At 28.8% G+C, this 19096-nt stretch overlaps 1 protein-coding gene across 5 annotated transcripts in view; it reads right to left on the reverse strand.

Annotated features, from left to right (window-relative positions):
- LOC118190433 (dynamin-like) overlaps nucleotides 1-19096 on the reverse strand; it is a 92478-nt gene that overhangs the window by 23952 nt on the left and 49430 nt on the right. For 3 of the 5 annotated variants that reach the window (XM_085816682.1, XM_035361142.2, XM_035361139.2), the window contains exons 11-18: nucleotides 18819-18976; nucleotides 18198-18218; nucleotides 12452-12503; nucleotides 12206-12319; nucleotides 10604-10713; nucleotides 7155-7440; nucleotides 6809-6865; nucleotides 1526-1707 (exon numbers count right to left, since the gene is read on the reverse strand). In XM_085816682.1, the coding sequence (XP_085672808.1) occupies nucleotides 1526-1707; nucleotides 6809-6865; nucleotides 7155-7440; nucleotides 10604-10713; nucleotides 12206-12319; nucleotides 12452-12503; nucleotides 18198-18218; nucleotides 18819-18976 (980 nt within the window). Of the gene's footprint in view, nucleotides 1-1521; nucleotides 1708-6808; nucleotides 6866-7154; nucleotides 7441-10603; nucleotides 10714-12205; nucleotides 12320-12451; nucleotides 12504-18197; nucleotides 18219-18818; nucleotides 18977-19096 lie in introns of those variants that run through there. The other 2 variants (XM_035361140.2, XM_085816683.1) reach the window with 2 other exon arrangements.

Here is a 19096-nt window from a genome sequence, read left to right on the forward strand (position 1 = left end):
ATGTATGTTTTTAAACTGATTCCAGAACGCAAGTCAATTTTTTAAATCACCTGCGAACTTATAAAGTTCTACTTTCGGTAGGCGTTGGCACAAAGTTTTACATGTACTTTCATCAGTAACTAATTTCTGACTACTCTCAGACGCTGTATTTTGTATTTCATTTAATTTTCTCTTAATATTATCGAGAAATCGTTCCGATTTTAACTGTATCCTAACCGCCTTTTCTTGACAGTCCTCTGTTATTTCAAATTCTGATTCGAATTCTTTATCATCAGTTAGAGTATCTAAATAAGCATTATGCGTCAATTCTAATGTTTCTGCCTTTTTTTTTTTTTTTTTTTTTTTTTTTTTTTTGAAAAATGAAAACACATTTCTGCTTCTTCATAATCAACATTAACATCATTAAAAGTTGATCTAGTCTTTTATATGCTTTAGTAAAAGCTGAACGTTGTGCAGTTTTGTTTCTTTTCATCACTTCCATTTTGTCTTAAGTTTAAAATATTCAGATAAAAATTAGGCAAGAATAGTACTTTAAACTTCAGTAAAACAATAATCAATAACTTCAAAATGGAAGTATAAGGTAATCAACTTACCCTATCTATTCTTTTATCCGACATGTTTCAACAAACACGCCCACCCAGGGGTGCCAAAAATGTCGTGAACATCATTGTGAGTTTAAGAGAAAAGTGAGTGGTTTGTTAAAATTTAGATCAGATGAAAGATCTTTTAATATATAGCATTTTAATACTATTTAGCACAGTTTAATAGGTTTATTTTACAATATGCAACATCCACAAAATGATCATTACAACGGAATGTGTTCATCCATCTTTTCGAATAACAATCTCTCTCCTGTTGCCAGTAACAGAGAAACTCACCTCTCATGAAGTTTGATAGTGGCACGACAGAATGGTTAATATTGTAGAATTTCTTTTCGAGCATAAATTTAAAGCTACATACATGCAACAAAAAATTAAAATGCAATGCTGTTATAGCAAAGCTAAATATATCACTCATGACCATTTAATGTGCATTGTATGCTATAAAATAAAATGCTACCAGATGGCACTACATTGTTAATTCCGTAAAATACTTAAGGGATATTACGCCTAAGAATCTTATTTTGCTCTTTTTTTAGATCAAAGAAAGATTCTCTTTTTCCCTAATAAAAATTTAGATTCTAACATATGGAAAGAAAATACTTTAAATTCAGCACTAAAGTTGAGTAGCACCAAAAGTTAGAATCTCTTATCGATGGATATTATTTTTACAATACATCATTATGCAAAACTTAAGTATATGTGCATCATCAAATAATAAATTAATTACTTCTATAATTTATCAATCAAAAGAAAATATTCTCAGTTGCAAAGGCACAACTTTCAAACAGCTGAATAGCAGCATTATTAAAATTTCTTACAAAATATATCCTCCCACCCAAAAAAAAAAAAAAAAAAAAAAACTAGAAACTGATTAGCTTAGTATTCTAATATTTACAAACATGACATAAAAGCAATGCACTTACCGAGGTGAATCTGGAGTTGACACCTTCAGCCAATCATCTTTGACTGGGGGTGGCATGGGAGAGTAAGAAGTGTGCATAGAAACATCACCAATAATATTTAAGGCTTCTTTACAAGCATGATACATGCGCAGCAATTCTTCTCTTTTATGAGCTTCCTCTGGTGATTCTTCCATCAAAGAACTCTAATTCAAGGAAGGAATAATTCAGTTAATATTTCAATTTACTCAATAATACACTATAAAAATATCTGATGTGGACACCACGACTTTTTTGCATGGCCAATTAAATTATATGCTTTTTTTGTTGCATTTCAAACTTATTTCCTCGAATTTCATTAGAGATGTATTTCTCATTAAATTAATTTAGTTCTTATTTCCCAGCAAGACAAAAATACACAAAAACTCAAAGCATCTTCATTAAAAATTGTAAAATACAGAAAATATAAAACAGCACATACAGTTAAAAAAAAAATTTTACCCAATGGACAGAAAGACAGATTTCCTGGTGCACAAAACTGAAAGTTTAAATTTGGTAAATTCGTTATTCTACTAAGAGTTTCAAATGTACACAAATAGTGGTCTCGTTAGGCTTAACACTCCTTAAACTGTTGATAATTCTACAACTATTGCATGCAGATTAACTAAAGGCATAGAAACCTTAACAATTTTTCTACTGGTCATGTGATGTTGTATTCATAATTAATGCTATGTCAAAGAAACAGATTGTACCCATATGCCAAATTATTATAAGAAATATTATTTAAAAGAGGTAATAAAAGATTATTACATGACTACATTTATTACTAAAACTTTAAAGCATAGAATTTTATTATATGTGCCAGCGCGCGATTGCTGTTACAGGTAAAATTACTTCTGGAATGCCATATTATGTGCTGGCACGCGTCATTTAAAAGTTAATCAAAATAAGTAACAATATGCATTATTTTGGTATGAAACTATATCACAAAAAATAAACACATTACAAATGAATTTATTACAAGACAGTTACAATGATATTATTGCAAACTACAAATGAGGTATGATTCGGAAGTTCCCGGACTGAGTCTGTAACATAAAAAATATTATGAATTAAATTGCAGAAACAAATCATCCTTTAAAATAAGACCCTTGTGCAACAACACTCTTTTGCAAGCACCTGTAAAGTTCATCGAAGCATGTCTGAAATCCATTTTTGGCCATGTCCTTTAATTCAACCAGCGATTCACATTTAACATCATCTGAAGATTAAAATTGATGACCCTGCAAGCATCTTGCCAGTTCAGGAAATAGGAAGAAATTACAGGGTGTGATATCAGGTGAGTATGGAGGATGAGGCAAAACAGTTGTTTTCGTTTTCACAAGAAAGTCATTGACGAGTAGGGACTGCACTGTCATGCAACAACACCCATGACTGCTCAGACCACATTTTTGGTCTCTTCTTCCGGATAGACTCAAGCAAATGAGATAGGATTTGCAAATGAGCTAGAAACTGCTAAAATTATATAAAAGACTTCAATTTGTAAATTAGATGTCACTAAAGCTTTCTAATTTCATCAAAATCTCAACTGCTTTTTATAAATCTCATATATTAGATACGGCCAAAGTGCAGCTCACGGGCTACTTACGATCCTTTGCCATCTGAAATGTGACTTGTTTTGAATAAATATAGTTTGATTTTTTAATACAAATGGAATTTCAAATAGAAATCATGCAGTGCCATGTATCTTTAATAATGATTCAAGAGGTGGTTTTGAGAATTTTCAGTGGTGCACATGAACTTTGTTATCTATGTCCAAAATTATCAGTACAATTCGAGAGACAAGTTTCGAAAGTTTTCAATAATAATTCGCTATCTATGTCCAAAATTATTTGGACAATTCGAGAGATAGTTTTGACAATTTTCAATGATGCACAGTGTACTGATTACTAAAAAATTCTGGCAGATTCCTTTGGATGCCACGCTGAAATCAGTCAGGGCTGTCATGAGAGATACTGATTATTCAAATACCACTGAAATTGCAATTATATATATATATATATATATCTTTTGTGTGTGTGTGTGTGTGTGTGTGTGTGTGAATTCTTCTATACTGGGCATCAGTAAAAGAAATTATTCCAAAGTTTGGGGAAAATATATTTAATGATTTCTTAATTTAGGAGCCAATGATTTGAATGATCTCAGTATGTTCGTCCGTATGTTAATTGTGTGGAGAAACAAAATTACTCTTTAAGCAAAAGCCTAAACAAGTTAATAGCTTATTTTTAAATATTCTTCCTTGAATAACAGTTTCTCTACAGTATGCATTGACCTGTATCATTTAATTTATCCTTTCTAAAAGACTGTTCACATGTTTTAAAAAAAAAACACTCAATTTTCTTTAAAATAAAGATTTGTAATTTACTCAAATAACAATTTTTTATTAGACCAATAAATATCAGTTCATTTTACTTCTATAAACAGAGAGGTATTAGGAAAATCTGAAGAAAATATTTGGTTTTCCTACCTGAAGAAAAAATCTGATGTGTACACCAAATGACTTCCTTGTACGGAATATTAAATTATACACATTTTTTCTTGCACTTCTTCTAAACTTATTGGATTGAATTAAATCTACTTCATCGATAGTGCATAAATCACAATAGAATGAATGTACTCTTTAAAATTCACTACATTTGTTTACCATAGTGACACTCTGGCGCTAAGGTCCCTTAACAGCGTTACATTTCATTCATTTTATATCTCGGAATGCACAAAATTTATATCATCTGAAGAATAATCTAATCGTTGCCACATATTCTATTCAAATACTATAATTAATCTAAAATGATGTATAAAAGAAATTAAACAAATAAAAACAAAAAAGAAACAGTTTTTCACAGACGATTCAGTATTTCTCATTTAATTAATTCAGTACTCACTTCACCACAAGACTGAAATACATAAAAACTCAAAATATATTGTGAAGTACAAAATATATTGTAATATTGTGAAGCTTAGTTTCTCTAGATTATCAAAAAATCCACTATTTTGAGTGGATATTAGAGTTTCAAATGTAAACAAACATGGCCACCATGGCAAAAATAATTAGGCTTAGCTGCACTTAAACAAGTTTTAAATTGTTGATAATTCTACAAATATTGCATGCAGATTTACTAAAGGCATAAAAACCTTAACCAGAAGATAAGAACAACATAATTCAACCATTTTTAAAGCAAAAAATGCACAATTTACAAACATATAAGAATAAGAAACTGAGACCAGCCGAGTAACAGAGTGGATATATTTGTATACTTTTGGTGCGACCGATTGCAACCAAAATACAAGGTGCACATCTACAAGTTATAGCAGTTCAATATTCTGAGGCTACTCGTTTTTGAGTTATGCGAGATACGTACGTACGCACAGACGCCATAAAAATTCTCTTCAGAATTCATTTTAAATCAGTTTTAGAATTTTTTTGGGGAGAAAAGAGCCCTTTATTCTGTCCTTATGTACAAATGTCACGCAAAAACATTGTTAAATTGCATTAAACTTTTTGCGATTACAATACTTCCTTTTTACTTTGTACAAAGAAATAAAAATTGTTACCCAGTACAAGTGTTACAAATTTTTATTTTCTTGGGACTTAATTTTTTGTAATATAAAACAGTATAGATAGTAGATATAGGATGTATTTATTCATATTTATGTAAGAAAAATAAATGTGTAAAAGATTAAATTAGCAGCGTAAATTAATTTCCCTTCTCTATTCTAAAAATAGTAACTTCTATTTGCACTGTGTCATTTAGAGAAAAATCTATGTCATATGACTCTTATGTAATTCTGGTGATGTAAATTGAACTAAAACTTAAGCATCCAATAATAATAATAATAATAATTTTACAGCAATATTAACTATCCAATCAAAATGCTTTGAGAACCAAAACTAACTCAGTTTGACATAAAATTTCTTCCTGAACATTACGCACTTTCTATGTTTTCCTTAGCTGGACTGCAGTCTGTCTGCTTCTTCTTTTTTGCTGCAAATCTATCAAAAATGTAAGCCCTTAGGAACAGGCACATTTAATTTGTCGACTTGTGTGTAGCCGCAACATGTTGCCAAAAATAAAACCAAAGATTTAATCTGCCTTTGCCTCCGATTTCTTAGTCATTATGGATCAACACTTCTGTGCTATCAAAATTATTGTTCCCGAATATATTACATTTATATGTAATCATATTAATTACATATTCATTCATTTACTTCAAAAGTTTCTTTATATTTCATTATTTTTGAAACAATCTAAATTGGGACTTGCAGCTCTCGAACGTTCATAAAACCTATCAAGCGGCTCCCATGGTCTTGAAAATCCCTGTTATATATTCTACTATTTCCAGTGCTTTTCAGTCCCCCCCCCTCAAATGGTAGTATTAAAATGTAGTTTTATGCATTTAAGACAACTCAAACAATACACTTGTATAGATTAATCTGATATACTATGTCTCTTGAAATACGTTAAATCTTCACATTTAAAATTAATGCCAAATTAAATTTTTTAAATAAGGAATGATTGCACTGTTAAGAAGAATATCATAATAAATCTGAAGCAGCAATTCAAAAATGATTGAGAGAATATTTATGAATTATTAATTCTTTTTAAAGTTGCCAGAAAAAAAACTGATACGTATCTCAATTTTCAGATAACAGTTAAAAAACTAAACATCCATAGAAAAATTTAAGTATCCTTTTATAACAATATTTATTATGAATTCTACAATGCATAATGTCACTGCTTGAAATTTAACAAACTTGATCTTTTTCATACAGAAAGGAAATCATCAACTCATAGGCTTCATCTAGACAGATTCTTTAAACAATGAAGGAAAAGTTTCACATAACTGCTCAAAAATAAACTGCTCATTATTTTATGTTCTCAAGCACTCACATATATTTTATTTGATTTATATTGCTTTAAAAATCAGCATTTGATGAATTTAATATTCATAATTTATGCAGCACATTAAGCAAAATTTGGAATCATGTGAATGTTTAATAATTTTCAAACTGAATATTACAAAATTACACAATTTTAATTAATATTGAAATTTTCATTAAAACAATCAAATGAATGCATTATTTCATTAGCTATCATAACACTTAATAACATTTTAAACCAACAAACCATTTAGTATCTAATTTAATTAGCTTACTATTAAAAACGTCTTTATACAGCATTTCTACAACAGAAATTTGTGAACTAAATTTAAGATTTACTTAAAATTTTAATATTTAAAATTACCTACCTGATCTCCAGCAGAATATAGGTTTGCTAGCAATTCAGAATATATAAAGTCTTTGGTCTGAAAGAGGATTATGATTGTTAGAAAAATAAAAAATTATATTTGAATTGAAAAGTTTAACAGATTTTTAGATTTGATATCATAGTAATTAAAAAACTGATTGAATTCATAAGCAGTAATTTCATTTGAACTGTCATAACTTTTGATACAATCAATACATTAGACCCCATTACAAACCTTACAGCAACTCTAAAATAAGTAAAATTTAGCTTCCAATGAAAAAAAATTATGTGCAACAGTTTTATTATTATTATTATTATTATTATTAAAATGGAAGTTGTATGCTTACACTGTTAATAGTCAAATGCATCAGAATTTTAGGGACAAGATCACGGAATGTTTTTGTAATGATCTTCATGTAAGAATCCACAAGGTTGCGAATAGTTTCAACTTGTCTTTCCAGCTGGGGGTCCATTGATGTGGATCCTTCTGAAGAACCTTCTTCTCCATTTGTGAGCTCTGAAGACGTTCTCTCTGGATATACCCCAGCTCGAAGTAGGGAAGCTTTCCAACTATCCACTTCTTCTAAACTTTCACATGACAGTTCTAACTGTTTGTAATCCTTGTAAACATTCCTATGGTCACACAGCATATACAAATTTATTGCTTACCATACATAGCTAAACATTTAAAATAATATATATAACATTACAGTTGTTGCTTTGATATGTCTTTCGTGTTTATACTCAAAACAGAATTCGGAACATACTTCATTCTAGAGCCCACTTTTCATGAGCTAAAATTACATGAAAAAACAGGTAATATTTAAGATTACAATAATATTTCTTTTTTAATACAGCTAACAACTTATTAAGTTTTCTTTAAAAACAATTTAATTTACAAAATATGAATATTTTTAATACTTATTTAAAATTATTTAAAATAAATAAATTTTTTAATAAATATTTAATATTCAAAAATTTATAAAAATAATTCAAAATAAAAATTTTAAAAATTATGCACGAAATATAGTTTATACTCAAAAACAGCCGATCAAAAATTATTTTTATGAACAATTTAATTCTGTTTAATAAATAGTTTAATTTTGGCACACTGTTTACATAAACACTACATCGAAATATGAGCCAAATATGCTTATATGAATACTATGTCAAAATGCAAGCAAACAAACATCATATTTTGAAAGCATTATGTACATGAAATATTTCAACTCGTCCATAAGATTCTGACTAAAGACCTGAGATATGCTATGTTAAACAGCATTCTGTTTCACATATTTAGCTGGATGACGAATGCACAGATCATACAATTATTTGCAATGATGTAATTAATATATATGATAAATGCCATTAGATCTCATGAAAAGGCAAAATATATCAAGTTTTCAAAATACGGTATTTTCCGTACAGTCCACAACTTAAATTACATTTTTCATCCTGAAATCACTAAAGAAAATACGATGCTACATATCAGACCAGATTATGCTTGGCTTCTTTAAATAACAGCACTACTAATAATAATTCAGGAACTGTTTACAAAGAATTCAAACAGCGTAGACAGGAGATAATGCATGTGTTCTATACTCGAGTTAAGGCATGTGTAGATTCTTCACAGTCTATGCAATTAAATCCATGGCAAAACTCCAAGACTTTGGCACAAGAACTGGATATTGTTAGATTGCATTGCCTCTACACTGGTGCAGAACTGCTAAGGACAGATGACAATAGCAGTGAAACCAACCACAAAATGGAAGGCAGAAAAATGTGAAAATGAGTATATGTGCAGGATACAGTAAGACATTTTGGTTTGCCAAAGTTGTTCGCCACGTCATAGTGCTGAAAAAGAGATATAAAGGATTCGACTTGTCATTGATTCAAAATTGTGACCTGATCATTGTCATTCAAAAGCAAAATGTAATGGAAACGAATAAACTGATGAACTCTCAATTTTTGGTATGTCTTCCCAACATCACTTAGACGATTTCACTAATGGCCGTATTACTAACAAGATTGAAGAAGGGCGAATAATACCAGATGTTGCTAGGGAGTTCAATGTCAGCAACAGTGTTGTTTCAAGGCTTTGGAAATCATTTCAGACAAATGGAATATGTAGCAAACATTACGGGGGAGGTCATGTTCACAGTACAACGCCTGCAGAAGATAGGCACATAGCACTATCAACAAAAAGGAACCGGCTCAGCACAATTACTGAAATAGCAAAACAGTTACTTGCCGCTACTGGCAAGCGAATCTCCCAAAAAACTGTAGCCAGACGTTTGCATCAATGAGGACTATATGCCCACCATCCTGTTGTGTGCATTCTATTATCTAGATGTCCCAGTTCCACCATTTGCAATGGCGTCATCAGCATCACAATTGAAGGGAAGACAACTGCGCTTGTGTACTATTCTCAAATGAGCATCTAGATTCAGTCTGTTATCGGACTACAGATACCAGTTAATTTGGTGTGAGAGTGGTACTGCATATAGTCTGGCAAACTTACAAGAAAGGGACCAATAAATACCCTACATATAGCTGTCATGGTATGGGCCGGGATTATGATCAATGGCCGTTCGTTACTCTATGTGGTTCCAACTGGGACTATGACTGGCTAATGATACATTAATGATGTTCTGCTGCCTTATGTTCGCATGTTCCACGGTGCTGTCAGTAATAAATTTGTTTTCATGGAAAACAATGCAACATGTTATCGAACAGTCGCTGTCCAAGAGTGCCTAGAAAGCGAGGATATTTAATGCCTCATATGGCCAGCACATTCTACAGATCTAACTCTCACTGAAAATATTTCAGATGCTTTGGGGAAAAGTTTTGCTAGTCGACAATGCCCCACTCCAACAAACAAATACAACCTCATCTGTGCACTGACAGAGCGTTGGAATAAATTACCCCAACAGCTGCCGGATAATGCTGTGCAAAGTATAACATGACGTGTGGAATCTTGCATCCCCTCCATGGTAGCCATACCCCATATTGACATCTTACACCAGAATGCCTGCAGACGATAATTGCATTTTTTTTTTTTTTTTTTTTTTTTTTTTTTCAATTTTACACATTTAGCACAAAATGATAATTTTTTTGCCTGAACACTTTTCAAAGCCTTCTGGATTTCAAAGCACGATACATTATCTTTATTGTTATGTCCTAGCATTCTGACATTATTTCACTTATCTTTATTGTTATGTCCTAGTATTCTGACATTATTTCACTTATCATCCAACTACACTTATTTGTTTTTTAATGCTATACAGCCATTTGTGATCCATCCTTAGATACACTGGTGTATTACTCAGTGCTTACACTAGTCAGTGCTTAGTAAATACACTGGCACTCAAGTAGAACTTGCTACTTTGTCACTTTTCTGTTGACAAAACAAAGCAGCAAATAATTTTGTTGCATCTTCCTTCCTCAATTAATACTGTGATATGCGATTCCTCTTTGTCTGCTTACTTTAAAGCAAAAATAGACAGGCATCGATTTCAGCCAAGCAATTCGTTGTTGTTATGAAGAAAGCTCTGCAAGACATTTCCACAAATAACACTTAGTCATATTTCCAACACCCATACTAGTAGTGATAAGCACACATATAACAAACAATGATCCTTTCCAGGATGACTATAAATATGTGTACGCAAGAATGTATATCTGGTAAAAATTCATAACAACCATGAAACAAAAAAGTGGTAAATATTATGTTAAAAGATCTAAAACATGAAAACAACATAAAAATGGTTATCAAGAATGTGAGTTTAATACATGCCTATTCTCTGGATTGAACAAGGCAAAGGTGTGACGCTTTGACATGAAGCCAGATTCAATATCTTTAACTTGTAGACCATCAAGCTGCAACATGTACTTTTTGTCTTTTTCCTAAAATATTGAAACATTAAGAATTTAGTAATTTCAAAATCTGAAATCATAATGAATCAGCAAAACAACATTAATATTTAATATACATGAAAGCAACAAATATAAATAGATTTTTCTAGTCGTTTTGAAATACAAAAAGGGGGAAGACTGTCTTAAATTCAGATTTTATAAAAATAACTGTCTTAATTTCTTTACCTCAAACAAGTCTACAGAAATAAAGTAACGTGGATGTTATAAAAGGTTGAAAGAATGTTATTTTATTTAAAACAAAAATTAATAAAACTGACTTTAAAATAAATAAATTTGACTTGAAACCAGTCTGATATAGCAAAGGATTATATGTAAAATTTAGAAAATTCCCTTTCCCTCTTCTACATACAGTGAACAAAATTATAAATAAGGCTTTTAATATTTGTGAAGCAATTCAATCCTATAGTGAACTCTGATTTCAGCATTCCATCTGAAAAGTAAATTATGGGAGTAATTCAGTGAATGTTACCTCAGTGAATGAATTTTGAAGTTATACCAGCAAGAATTTTAACAAGAGCTCTCAATGATTCAGTATTTTAGCTATTAAAACTGAATTATTTATTTTATGAAAGATTTTGATAAAATCTTCAGAAGCACTGAATTCATAACCTACTTTTTTCCTGAAATACATTTATGGAAACTGTTGGGAAGTTGTAATAAAGATGAAGTTTCTCTATGAATCTGAATGTCTGTTTAGAAGATAAAATACAAATCAGCTAACAAGCAACAAATTTTTAATAACTTTTTAACTCAAAATAATAGTAAATTTTACATAGTAAATAAATTTCAAAACCAGAAACAATAAAATATTACATGTCTAGCCAAAACTTTACCAGAATTTCAATTAAACTTTTTATTAGCAAACAGATAATTTATTACAGAAAAGCACTTTAGACACAAAACCTTTACAGAAGACTTCCAATGGAATCCTTTTCAAATTACAAATTTCTCCATTTGTAATGTTAATAGGGAAATGGTCCCTATTCCTACTATAAACAGAAAAATTCATATACAGCTAGCTGTTCAGTTGCTAGAAATTGAACACAGGACACTTAAGAACATTCATTTTTATTGCCAATTTTGCTAACAGTTTCTTTTACTGTTTGTTAGATTCCAACCTTTATTTATGCAGCCCCTCCCTCCAAAAAAAGAACTTTTTTGTTTATGAAAAGTTTTATTTAAGCATAATAACTTAAAATTTGATCTTTTCTAAGCATTATTTTGATTCCAATCTAAGTGATCAATTTTCATCATGAGAGGTTAAATTATAAGAATACAAATAAAATAATTTTAATAACTATTAAAAAGGTGGAAATATTTTAAAAGTGATTTTAATTTTAGTATTCCTTAATAATTTTTTTACCCCCCCCCCAAAAAAAAAATATATAATGTATACAAATTTTAGAATATATATTTCATAACAATTTCTATCACAGCGTAAAATAATGAATTTTTCACATACTTCTTCATCTTTATACCATGATAATGTTTCAGATGTCAGAACAAACCAATAATCTCTTGAACCACCTTTCATGATTCCTAAATTATGTATGCACATCCATCCTTTACGTATAACCTATGAAAATGAAACAGTCAAAAATATATGCTATACTTAAATGTAGTTTACCACAGCATTGGATCTTCCTAAACATTTAAAATATACAGATGTCTTTATTTTTTGCAGTTATATGTTTTGCTATTGTAGTACCTGATTGCCTAGCTTCCTCTTCCCAGTATTAACTTCAGCAGTCTGTTGAGCACTGAAAATTTTAACAGGAAATCAGAAAAAATACATATATTTCCCACATAATATATATAACTATATTAATTATTAAGAAGTTTCAAAATTAAAAAATATATGAAAACACTAAATTTTAATAAACTAATGTCCCTAACTAAATATCACTTTCGGTCTCACTTAAACCAGAATTCACAATTAGCCAGGGGCACAAACCAGTCAATAAAATTATACACAACATAAATCAAATTCAACAGAGCTACAAAGGAGAACATAAACTAAACATAACTAACTCAATATAAATATAGTTTATCAAATAACAGTTCTGGCAGACAGAATAAACAGTAAAAATATAGTTTTCAAAATGTAAAAAAAAAAATAAATAAATTGCTTGAAAATATGAAAATGAAAGTAGAATGAACATGTACAGAATTAATAACATATAGAGATATAGTAGCAGCTAAAATAACTTGATAAAATACACTTCAGACACATCAGAGATTTTCACATTTTGCATACAGACATATTTAATGGAAAGGAAAGAAAAGAGAAATATAGTAGAATTCCAAATATTCAGACTAACTGGAACCATAATTTCTCCAAGCATTCAAAAGTCTGCACAACAGAATTCCAAATATTCAGACTAACTGGAATCACAATTTCTCCAGATATTTGAAAATCTGAATAATTAAGTTGCTTCTTTTATGCAATAAAATAAATATTTACTGCAATGAAAATAATGCAAACCCCCCATTTACTGCCTTTTTATACAATGATTTCACAGATTTAATATATATATATATATATTATTTTCATTAAACAAATAAAAACTATATAAATTTTACAAAATTAAACAAATAATTTTTTATTCTCATAAATGGATAGTCCATTTTTACTTTAATTCTATTTATACTAAAACTAAATAAATTATTCTACATATATTTAAAATAAAATGGACTGCCTGTTTTGATTCAACTAGATTTAACTAAGACATTTACTTACACATGTATCATTATAATAAAATTAACAACATAAGAAATAATATTAAATTTTTGCTTTTAAAATTTGTAATAAATTTATGACTTTAATGAAGAAATTTTAAAAAAATCCATCTCATTTTTAATCTAACCTGCTTTTTCAACAGGGATTATTATTTTTATTTATAAATTACATTTCAGAACTATTTAGATAACTTGCCTAACATAACTATTTAGATTTTTTACATTATTTTTCATTAAAAGTTAAAAGTATGTAAATAAATTAATAAGCTAAATTTTAGTTTATCAATCAAGTTTGATCTGGATAACTGGAGTTCTACTATACTGTAATTTTTATACACATAATGAAACCAAATTTTGCAAAAGATGCTTACAATATACAAATGACAGTTATATTAAGAAATTGCAAGAAAAATTACAGTTACGCTCTGAATGAAGAGAGCTACATGTATCAACATGAACTGAAAATCTACATACAACATTTGATTCCTCAAAACCTTAACCATTCACCAGCTTATTCTAGGGTAGAAACCTTGCCAATCATATAAACAGTCAATAAAGATGTATTTTGTAAATTATATCCATTAAATATTGTATTCTAATTTTATTGTATGTGAATGGAAAGAAATTATCAATAAAACATTTGGTTTTATATTTATGATATAATTATTACATTATCATTCTACAATATTTATATTCCACATACACATAATATAAAGAATATAATACATAATAGCATAGCTCATTTATTTTGATTGAGTACATGCATTCTAAATCAAATGAATTACTTTTCTGTGATATTTTTAATAGAAATTAAAGACTGAGTTTTCTCAATTTTATCTAGACTATAAGTGAATTTTGCTGTGAATTTATTCACTCATAAAAATAATATCGTGCTAGTAGATGAGGTTACACACTATTATTATAAATATTTCTGCATGTACTAACACAGTAAATAATAAGAGTTTTTACAAAATATTTACACCACACTTCATGCTCTATAAATGTCGAAATCGGATATGATTTACATCTCGGCATACAAAACTTAAGAACCAATATTATTTTTAAAGGTTACGACCTCAAAATTCAACAAAAAAATCTGCAGTAATTCGTATAATTACAGATCTTTAGCAGAAAGCTGATGCCTATTGAAATTTTGGAATCATGATGCCAAAGATATTGCCATGATGCATAAATAATAATATCAGAAGTTAGGAAATTTTCTTTTGAATTTGCAATGGTAGCATAATTATTCCATAAAATTCATCCAGCTGACAGATAACAAAATACTCAAAAGAAAAATTTAAATGACTTGATGACAATGTCAAATAACTAGGAAAGATAAGCAAGGGCAATGTTAAAGCACTTTGGCCAATGAATTTAATATTGCCTCTAGTGCAATATTGTAGGCATAGATGTTTTTCTGAATAAGTATAGCTGTTGGAAGTAGTAGTGGTGGCTGTGCACGAATAACAACGCCCAATAATAAACACTTTATATACTTGCAGATCAAGAGAGAAGCCAAACAATGGAAGCTATTGTAAACTAACTGCAAGATACGACAACTATAGTCAAATAACTCTACAAAGATACACTGTTTGTCTAGTAACAAGAATGCTGTGTACTTTTAACAGTTAAATTGACATCACTGTTTATAAGGGAACACACAACATAAGGACATGGAAAGAACACAATAGCGTAAGATATTGTTTTTGGATAAAGAAAAGATTCTGGTTCAGCAGTGATTGTAAACATTAACTAATAGAACAGAATCACACATATCACATAATTATTGTACCTTGTAATTTGCATTGTAATGAGATTTTTTTTTCTTTTCTCAAATATATTACTTTATATTAAAAAATTAATTGATTTAAAGTTATTTAATATGCAATACAAACATACTACAACTTCATATTTTTCTCATTTAGATGATTAAAGTATTTAGGTTCATTACCAAATATACATTCACTAGTTTGGCATCCCTCACCAGAAATTGCATAAAAATTGGAAACTTTATTAGTGCTAGTGAGCTATATTAGAAAATGTCATTTGATATTTCACAAAGAAAACAGATTTGTCACTGACAATTCATGTAGTATCCTTAAAAGAAAAAAAAAATGCTCCCAGCTTTCTTCAACCTTTTCAGTGCATTTAAAAAAAAAATTCATTTGCAAACATGCCCATGTATTACAATGTAATAGTAGTCGGTTATCCTAAATACATTATTTCTTATTGTTAAAAATTGGTAAGTGGAAAAAGCATAATAAAAATATTGCCTACATGTAAATTCAGAACCAAGGAATGATACTACAGATTACTATCAATATCAGACAACTACAATTTCACTACAGACAGAACATAAAAGTAGGTTTGCTTATATAAACTATTTAGTGCATCAAATTACAAAATATATTGCATAAAATTACTTTTCACATATTGTATTTATAAGATGCATATGCTTGGATAACTAAATTTCATGTATGTATTTGATGCACCAAACCATACTATTATTTAAATAGGAAGTTCAAATAATCCTACACAATTTTAAATTCTGAAACAGTTTTCATCCCAAGCTATTTGGATAGGATACCAATTAACACTCTTCAGTTATGTTTTTCTTTGCATACTATACATTTTTATATACATACAGAGGATATTCAAACATTTTTTAACAATTTTAATACAGCACAATAATTATAAAACATCTTTTTCATTTGCTTGATCTGGTTGCTTGTCTCCTACCAACTAACCTACATACTGATTTCCATGACAAAAAAGCATTTATTTATTTTAGATTGGAATTTTTTTCTCACCTCTCTTTCCATAATCTGTCTATAACATAGGTCCATACGTTATGACATACAGACTGCATCTATATGTAATGGTCTGTAATCTTTTGCAAATAAGTGACTTTTTTAACAGAACAGCCAGAGAGTTCACTAACATCTTATCTTGACATTTCTGAGAAAAGTGAAAAGGGTTTGCAAAGGAAAACTTTGCACTTTAGAATGCAGTCACCTTTTTCCTTGGGAGAGAGGATTTGGTTATAGATGCTAATATGTACCTCGTGATTCTGACCTGATGGAGTTCAACTGCTTTTATTTATTTATTTATTTATTTATTTTAAAGTATGGGAATCAAAACAATGTTTTATGAAAACTCTAATTTTTACATTTCTTTTGAGTTTTCTTAATTTTAGTTTTTTACTGTACGAAAAACTTGCTGTGATCATGAACTCTTCACTGAAACTTTCTTAAGACTCTAGAAACAAAACTCTGAAGTCTTTCTCTCCCCTTTTACAATAGTAAATTTATTGCTTTTTGTTAGTCATTTAAATATAGCCATGCTTCATTTATGGTAATAATAAATTTTCATCTTTCACAGAATAAATTATTTTTGTAAAGAATTTAATATTGGGTTTTATCTCTGCTATATATATATATTAAAAAAATATACATAGGTACTTTTTGCTCCTTTTTTCCCCCAAATTTTAATTTTTATTATTTTATTTATAGCAAAAATAGATGATTCAAAGCTTTTCTTAGTACAGCCTTAAATGTTTAAAATGCTCTTTGAAGCACATGCACATTTGAAATTCTATTTCCTGTACAAAGCATCGAATATAATTTTTTTCTTTTGTGATGCATGATATTATTGACTGTAGCCTAAGATCCCTATACTGTTTTACCCCGAAACGTGCGACTACATTTCTGTGCGGAACACAGCAGAAACACAGATTTATCCGACAATTTACTTACATGAGTCATTTTGTAAAAATTTGAACTGCAGAATACATTTTATTCCTCAGAGTAAAAGAAAGCAAATTAATTTTTATGGATCATTAAATTTAATGATTTGCTTAATCAAAACTGTTCAGAAAACGCATGAATAACCTCTGTGCCATTTCTCGTTATTACTTTTTAATATTACACAGAAAATTTCACATTTAATATTCATTCTTTAAAAAATATCACAAATTAGGATGTTGAAAATGTATGCAAAAAAAAGTATTTTTTCCATTATTAATTTCATCCTTTTTTTTTATTTTCCTAAAGTGTACAAGTTTTTATTATGTATGCATTATTATAGAGGATATGCATATGATTTTACACATAATTCATAACAGTAATAAAGTATTACACAATATTTATATACATAATTGATGCACCATATCAACATAATTGTATCATCTCTCTCTACAATCTTTTAGACAAATATCTAAATTCCTTACTCAAAGAGAACAAATATTTTCAGTATTACATCACATTAAAATTCATTTACACTTTGCTGAAATTATCATGCCACATTTTAATAGTAAAACACTAAACACCACATATTTTATACCGATATTTTAATGCATAAATTTATTTGTTATTTTGGGAAATAAAAATTTACAATAGTGATTATATCATAAAATTTTAACATACAACACAGAAAATAGTGAATTTTATCTAAACTAGGATTTTAAAATACCTTTAGAGAATACATATGCAATATTCTAATTCAAGTTTTTTAGAGAGGGGATAAGTGTTTGTAACACTAGTAAGGATGTGAATTCTTTGATACTACTAATAATAAAATATAAATTAGTTAAAAAACATTTATAATTTGAAAAAAAAGCTACAAATGCGAGCAATTTAATATTTTCTGTGTTATTTGAAATGTTTTTTTGAAAATACATCTCAATATAAGAAAATACTGCAGCATCTACATACACCATCATTGACTCCTGGAACCTATAAGAAAGGATTAAGCACTCTTTTTAAACATCTGTAAGCATAGAGATATTTCACATAAACACGGTATTGTTAAAACACTTTTGTAAAGTTTCAAAACTGTGTGATATGTTTCACACTGTTTTGAATTATATTGTGACAATATTATTTTGGTGTTTATATTGCTCATTCCTACAAAGGGCATGCATGCACCCCCTTCACATGATCTTTAAAATATAACAGCATATTAAAATACATCACTCATCTAAAAATTATCTTTCCATCATTATTCTTACTTACAAAAATAAAACTTTTTAATTATTGAATAATTTTCAAGGAAATACATAAAAATAGATTACTCGCATACAAATACAAAATAAGCTCCTAGAAATTACTATTTAAAAATATGAATAAGAAGGTAATAAAAGCAACACCCCCATACTATAAATAAAAGAAATTTTATATTCAAATGTAATTAATTTTAAATATCTTCATTATCATTATACAATAAATAAATAAAATACACAAAAGGAAACGCAGGTAGAAATACTATCATTATATAGATCTGAATGTTTTATTAAACTACTTTAAAAAAATACGAACTGACTTCCTTTCACATACTTTGAGAATCCAATGAAATCTTCATGATTAGTGTTCATATAAGCCAATTCTACATCAACCAACAAAATAAGCTGCTCTTTAGTTTTCTGTTCTCTTTCCCTGATGAAAGACATTATTATTCTTTCTGTTTCTTCTCTTAAATGAGGATACCTGCTCATCTGCAATAAAATTAATATGTTATTAAAAAGATATTTTAGAAACTCAGTAAACTTATAAAACAAAAATTATTACATATTTTATACATCTTTTTATCAAATATAAGATAAATAATTAAGCTA

The sequence above is a fragment of the Stegodyphus dumicola genome, chromosome 5 (genome assembly GCF_044657685.1).
Source record: "Stegodyphus dumicola isolate Sdum_Otavi_A_Nest chromosome 5, ASM4465768v1".
NCBI classification, from domain to species: Eukaryota; Metazoa; Arthropoda; class Arachnida; order Araneae; family Eresidae; genus Stegodyphus; species Stegodyphus dumicola.